Here is a 7,559-nt window from a genome sequence, read left to right on the forward strand (position 1 = left end):
CCTGACATGTTAGCTGCATGTCTGTCGAAGAATTTATAAAATAAGCCCTTTGTAACCACTTTATTACAACTTCACCTCCTAGTTGAAAACATTGCAAACATTGTAAACAGGTCTTTTATTTTGACCAGTCATTGTGGAATCAGTGAAATGAAAAGGACACAAAAAGCCTCAGCTGTGTTGAAGAACAAAAAAATAATAATTCATACCCACACAGAACACGCCATGGATGATTATTTTTGTGCTTTATAACATAAGCTACTGTAACTTTGTCTTTCATACAAGTAAACAGTGCCATCTAGAGACTCTCTCAGCAGAGAAAAAAAAACACCTAGGTGGTTTGTCACATGTCCCCTGTTATCAGCATCAGTGCAGACCTCACACATCCTGCTGTCCTGACAAAGAAAAAACCCTGCATAAAAGGCATGACCAACAAGCCTCTGAAGGTCAGAAAAGATCACCCATAAAGGCATCACATTTAATAAATATCTCTGCTGGGTCTCCTCACTGAAAAAAGCAAGTACACAAGACCTTTTGGATGCCCATTCTTCACAGCCAGTCATTTCTTTTCTTGTTCTTGTTCTTTTTCTTTTTTTTCTTTTTTTTCTTTTGGTACATCTGAGCCCATTTAGGATATCGATGTTTACATTCTGCTTGTCCACAATCAAATCTGTCAAAACAAAAAAGCTCCTGAGCAATGTCTATCCACATTTATACGCTGAAACACACAATAACACAAGAAACTCTAAACATGACAGGGTGACAAAGGTCGTCTCCATGACACCGAAAATAAGCAATTTACAAAAAAAGAAAAAAAAAAAAAAAGAAAATCAACTGAGTCACCTGAACATACAGTAAGTTGGTTCTTTCACCCAATGTAAACATAGACTGGTGGATACTTCTAGCCATCGAGTTCACACACAGATCACTGATATCAATCAGATAAAAGCAAAGAGATGAGGAGAAGCAAAAAATAAATAGTTTTGAATACTGCTCATTACAGTTTGAGCTCCGTACTGTCACTGTTTGGGAGACACATCAGCCTGTCATGCTCCTCCTGGATCAGTTTTGAACAATGGTTAACATTTATAGACACATCTCCAGTAAGTCTCTCTCCGTTGAGGTCAGTCATCTGTTTTCGCGGCTCGTCTTCGGCCGTCCCATTAGTCAAGTCAGGTCAGTGCTGGTAGTGTGGTACAGCGATGTGCTGGTGGTGGTAGCTGCTGTGGTGAGGAGGGTAGAGGAGGTCAGGGGTCTGGGGAGCCAGGCCGGTGCACAGAGGTTCGTGGCTGCTCAGCACAGACGACAGGTACTTGGCCTCCTCCGTCAGCTGCTTCACCTCCTTCCTCAGGGCCGCATTCTCCTTCTCCAGGTTCTCACTCTCCTGCGGAAACACACAAGGACGGGATGAGTTTGAGCAGAAAACGTCTTTTATCAGTGATAAAGTGATAAATCCATTAACTCCTGTTTTCCTGTTACAGGCATGTTTTTTTTTCTTTCTGCTGTAACCATGAATTAAAGTTTATTTGACCCCTGTTCATTTTCTAAAGCGTATTACAGTCGATTTGTAATCTGTTTGAATGAGTCTCCTCTGTGGACGGCATTGTTTTCCAGTCAGTCAGCTGGTCCACCACTTTGATCCAGACTGAAATGTCTCAACAGCTATTGTGCGGATTGAAAGATTATACAGATGTTCATGGCCCCCTGAGGCCTACATGCATAGTTGTGATTTTGAGTGAGAATTCATTGCAACTACTGGATAGATTGCCATGAAATTTGGTGCACACGCCCATGCCCTATTTAGCAAGACTTTGGTGATCCCCTGAACTTTCATCTGGTGCCATCATCACATCAAATTTTAAATTTGCCCAGTACATCTCCATCAGCCTCATTAGCACTAGCACTGCTATAGAGCTGAATAGGAAATGTTAGCGTGCTAAGATGTTCAGCATCAGTATGTTAGCATTGTCATTGTGGGCATGTTGGGCTGCTGATGCTGGCATTTAGCTGTGGTTAGTCTTACTGAGCTGCAGACTCTCGGTTTCTAAATTCATGGCAGCCATAAGTTTACATCAACATGCAGATAGGTGATCTGTGGTGGCACACAGTGTGTATTAACTCAATAATAATAAAAAGTAAACAGTGGATGTAGTTTGCCGTGATGGATTTCCTCTCTCAAGCAAGTCTCTGCAAGTCAGTTTTTCTGTTGTAGAATAACTATATGTAGAGCAGACATACTGGGGGAGGGAAAAAGCGTATTACAAAAATAAAAGTATAGTATCCTTTGTAAAATAGTTGGCAGTCATGTAGAATAAAATGTTCTTTGCTGAAACAGATGTATGCTACTTCCTTTTCCTGAGTTAGTTTATGATCAGCAAGATTATTTTCACTGTCACATAGACTTTCAATTTTATTGATCTCATTTTTCTTTCCCTACTGAAATGAGCAAAGACCAAGGCTGCCTGGGGGTTTGTAAAAACACATCAGAAATCAGATTCGTAATAAAGTATAAAAGAAATTGTTGTAAAAATGTTCCAAACAGCAGTGTTGTTGTTTACATAAATGTTTGATTAAAGATTCAAACCTAAACCTCACAATATGAACCGCCTGCACCTCAAAAGCTGCCATTCTGACATTTTCAATGATGTCAGTAGATTTTCCAAAACAAGATTTCTCTGTGATCATCAATTTTGAGATAACTGAAAGTATAGCAAACTGTTGTTTTTTTTTATTTTTTATTTTTTATGTGTGTGCGTGTGTGTGTGTGTGTGTGTGTGGGAATAGCAGGGGAGAAATCTTCCACTTGGGTAATTAAAAGGTCATCATACTGTGGCCAAAAGATTACAATACTGGGTCCTTACTGTCACAGAACCTTTGGGCAAACCCCTGCTCTTGCGTCACTTAGCCAAATACAGCCCACTACACTTTACAAGAAGTGACAGCCTTTTTCTCCCCTCCTGCCCACAACATATAATTTCAAGCTCATTTACACAGAAGAAAAAAAGAAAATACTACTGAAGAAACAGGAAATGGGCCACGGTGTCATAAAGAGGGAAAATTCGCCTTCCTGTTTATCTAGTGAGACGACGAAAGTAAAACCACAGAATGTGTTCTGCAGTGTTCTCTGTGACAAGCTTTAAAGAGATCGATAAAATACACTGTACTTCTTGGGAAGGATTCTCACATATTCAAATCAGTTACGCTGGATGCACTGCCTACAATGTGGCCTTTCTGAATGTCAAACTCTTTTTCAGTTCATCTGATAAAGTTCACAGAAACAGCTGCTCTGAAAGCATCGTGGTGAAAGAGTGCGGTGCAGCACAAACCATCTTTTTCTCGAACAAGGAAGTCACACATGGAGGGGCTACATGGTCAGTGTGTTGATATACAGGTTGATATAAAAGGTGACAGCATTTGCAGTTAGTGTGTGAAGTTACATTCGAAAGATAATTACATAATTTTGTTCATAGACCCGCTGCACACACAGGCTGAGGACACTGAACATCTGAATAGAGAGTGAAAATTTGCAGCTTCTCATTGAGAAATATCTGCAAATCCAGATCCGTGGAGGTTGAACAGAAGAGATGTCTGCACTCTTTCTGAAGCTTCATAAAGAATTAGTGAATAACGGACTCATCTTGTGTCAAGTCAAACAAGTAAAAGCTGAAGCGACAGAGTCATATCTTTACACTGACTACCAGTTATCACACGAAACGAGAGGCATGAAAGGATAATGGTGAGAAATGAGCAGAGCGGCGAACCCGAACAGCACTCACTATCATCAGAATTAGCTCTACAGTCTCTGGTGCTGGATTCAGCTGCGATAGGGAGTGATTGCCCACACGTGCTAATTTATTCCTTAAGCTTCTGCAAACACACAGAGCAGCGTCCAAGTGTGCAGCCCAACAGAAGCTATGACACATCGCCACATGGTCAGGTAGCATTTTGTAAATATAGTACAAATCCATTCCCAGAGGCTTCTAAAAGTGCTGCATGGAAGCCATCACACACAGCCACTGTTTGTTTATGTCCACGTATCATGGAGTTAGATTGGAAATTGATCAGTTGGCGTGGCCTTCAGGCTGCACAAACGCCGTTGTTTACTTTAACATTATTCACCGATATAACATGATATCTTCTTAAATCTAGCAAGAGTAACTTTCACCCCACGCCTCTATTATTTTGCAAGGGTGTCCTAACTAATGCTACATCTGCTAAACACCCCTCTGCATGTACCTTCTATTTGAAACCAGCGTAGCATTACAATAACACTATCACAAAATGACACTTTTCTGAGCTAGAAATTTGGCGTGCAAGCTTTGTTTGTACTAAATATCACACAGTGATTAATATCTTTGCTGTTTTGGCTTGTGTCTCTTTGGCAAATGTAAGAGGTCAGTGTTAAATTGTTTTGGTGTGCAAGTGTGGTGTGTAGAGCAGAGAAAGGTCTCCTCACCAAGTGTAGGCTGTCAGCTTTCTGGGTTTGCCTCATCCTGCTCTTCTGAGCAGCAATCCTGTTCTTCTCTCTCCGCATCACTTTCTTCACATCATCTGAGGAGCTCTAACAAAACAGAGATGCTTGAAAGTCAGAGTGTGTGTGTGTGTGTGTGTGAAGTTCCACAGACGTGAAGTGGTAAACTGACAGTTTTGACACAGGGAGTTTCCTGAATCTGAAAAAGTGAATTTACGTAGAAGCTTGTCGATGAAGATGAAGGTGCTGGCCCTCACCGGTGGGTCTATGTGTGAATGGAAATGTCGTCTTGATTAATGACAGTTTGACAGAAGATGGGCTTAACATTTCACCTAACGTGAAGGGTTGGGTCAGGGAGTGGCTGACTCATCGGTTAGGTATAACGCACACCCTGTTTCATGTCCTGATCACTCGATTTTCTTGGTATCGTAATAACTAATCCTTTTCAAAATGCTGAGTCAGTTGTACATCAAAGAGATAACAAATTAATTATCTAACGTCATCTCAACTGTCTCTTAACGCATTGCTAAAAGAAACGAAGAAAAGAATCAAAAACAGCTGATGCTGCTGGAAATTGGCTCCATCTGTATACAGTGATGCTTCCAGCTTGTAGCATGTGAAATAACGTTTGATTGTGTTATTTCCAGAATGGTTCTTGAGCAAGAAAAGGAGTAACAATGTTCTAGAGGCTGGCACACGTGAATCTCGATAGCACTGAGGATGATGGGCAGCGTCTCACATGCACAGAGAACTACAGCACATAGTGTACACACATACTGCAATTCACAAAAGCCTACACTTGAGGCGAGTCATGCCTCAAGCCCATGTGTGCATGTGAAACACCCCGAGAAACTGTGAAAAGAGCCAGCAGAGACAGAGCCAGTGTCTCTGATGATGGGCTGTACTGCTGCCCAACAGATATGCAAGAAAGACTGCGTCCAATCCAAGGTTTAGGAGAAAGATGAAGCGTTTAATTCACAGGACTTGTAGTTAAAATGTTGTCCAGAAAGCTTTAAGTACAACACGTATGAACCTTCAGTGAAAATAGCAGGTAACCCAGAGAACGTAAATGGAAGTGCACACTTACCGGCCTGCTTCCAGGTGACGGGGACTTGTAACTTGTGTCATTGCTGTCAGAGCCCTGAGCCATAGCCAACCGTGGCGACTGAAACCGTGTGTCTTTGTCCACTTCTGCTTTGTGTTTTTGAGTATGTGTGTGTGCGGTATGTGGTGTGTGTGTGAGAGAGAGGGAGAGGGAGAGAGAGAGAGAGAGAGAGTCTGTGTAGCAGAACGAGTTGCTGAGAAGAACTTAAGTTTACCACTTAATGAGTAATGAGTCTCCTTCTTCCCTCTTTTCTTTCCCTTTCTGTCACTCCTCCTTCTCTTTCACTCTCGCACATGCTCTCTTCCTTCATCTCTCTCTCTCTCTCTCTCTCTCTCTCTCTCTCTCTCTCTCTCTCTCTCACTCGCCCCCCCACCCCCCCTCTCTGACACACATACACTGAGACTAGCTGTCTGCCTAATTAGCTGCATCTGATGTGGTTTCTGGTAAGAATCTGGGTAAGTTGCATTAAACTGGAAGTCACATGTCTGATGGAAAGTTAAGGCACATAAGGTAATCTTGTAAACTCCAGAGAAATAACATATTGAGGGTTTATGTAGCAATATGAATAAACATGGGTGGATATTACCAGTCTCAGAAAAAGTTTCAAATAGTTACCCCATTGACTACATGTAAAAAGTTCATGTAGAAACTAATGTTTGGTACAGCCAATTAAACCACAAACCACAATTGAAAAAATGAATAACTTTAAATAATAATAATAACAAAAAAAACCTAAAAGACAAGGTATTCATTTTGCTGCAACTCCGTTTTCACTTCTGATTATGTCTCTCTATGTATAAGAGTGTGTGTGTGTGTGTGTGTGTGTGTTTGTGGGGGGGTTGTATGTCTGGGTGCAAGTGTGTTTGATGGACTTTATGGGTATTCCCTCTTCCTCTTTTTTTAGCAGCCACATAACAATACCATGGTTTCGACTAAATCCTCAAGGGACATCGCATCCCTAAACTCCACATGGATGACTGGGTTGTGAATATTTACACATGCTTCATGGTAATTTCCAGACCTGTACCACGCTGTCTTGTTTGCGACACGCCATCTGCAATAAGGTGAGGCAATGTCGAGGGCCTGGGCATTGAGAAATGCACAAGGGGCTCCCCATTGTCATGCACTCTCAATGACTGTGACGATGTTGAATCATGGGGAATATTCTAGAAAATGTACATTTTGAGGAGGTTAAATTCACTGAATGCACACAGTGGTGGTGGGGGAGGGTGACATACGGGAAATAAATAAAATTTTCTGTTCTCAAACTGTGACTTTAGGGACTTTGTGCGTGTTTGATACATACTAATACTTTTACGTGCGACAAAATCCACATAAGAATCAGGGGGTGACGGCACTAAAGCTGCTGTAACCTTTACTCATGTATTATTTTCTTGTTTGCCCCCATCACAAGGTAGCATTTGGTGGTGCGAGAACTAGATTTTCTTGTGAGAAAAAAAAAAAAAAGAAAGAATCAGGACCAAAACAGCTTTGCTTGGCAGAACAGTCCTCCCACACAAAAACATGTTCTACCATCACAGGAATTTTGAAGAGCTTGGGCAAGGGCAGACATTTCTAATACTTGGCATTTAAAGCTGTCCAAAAGAGTTGAATGTGTAAAAAGAAAAGAGAGAACGGAGAGGAAAGCTGATTAGTCAAATTCTGCTTTAACCAGGACACAGAAAACAATACAGTACAAATATATAGTGTGGGGAAAAAGAAAAAAGAAACAAGGGTATGTCTTTGACTTAATGTGACCCAATTTCTGAACTGTGTTTATCTCTGAACCTTAAATGACCTTAAAGTGCAGGGGGGGTCAGTGGGGTCACAACGCTTTAAAATGCTGAGATCATTTCAAAATATCTGCAGATGTCTGTAATTCTCTTTTGTTTGTGTGTCATTTTGATTTTGTCAGTGAAATGTTGGTGCATTTGAAATCTAGCTCTTTAGCATTTTAAGTCTTGATCGCTCAGAAGCAATGAAAGG

At 41.2% G+C, this 7,559-nt stretch overlaps 1 protein-coding gene across 1 annotated transcript; it reads right to left on the reverse strand.

Moving 5' to 3' along the window:
• Window positions 1-463: 463 nt before the first annotated feature.
• On the reverse strand, window positions 464-5,779 carry batf (basic leucine zipper ATF-like transcription factor). Its single transcript, XM_022769470.1, has 3 exons — window positions 5,556-5,779; window positions 4,454-4,558; window positions 464-1,381 (listed from the first exon to the last, which is right to left on the reverse strand). The coding sequence occupies exons 1-3, from the start codon at window positions 5,616-5,618 to the stop codon at window positions 1,175-1,177; spliced, it is 375 nt and encodes a 124-aa protein (XP_022625191.1). The 5' UTR covers window positions 5,619-5,779; the 3' UTR covers window positions 464-1,174.
• Between the last annotated feature and the right edge of the window lie 1,780 nt (window positions 5,780-7,559).

The sequence above is a fragment of the Seriola dumerili genome, unplaced genomic scaffold (assembly GCF_002260705.1).
Source record: "Seriola dumerili isolate Sdu_G_001 unplaced genomic scaffold, Sdu_1.0 BDQW01000025.1, whole genome shotgun sequence".
In the NCBI taxonomy this organism is placed as follows: Eukaryota; Metazoa; Chordata; class Actinopteri; order Carangiformes; family Carangidae; genus Seriola; species Seriola dumerili.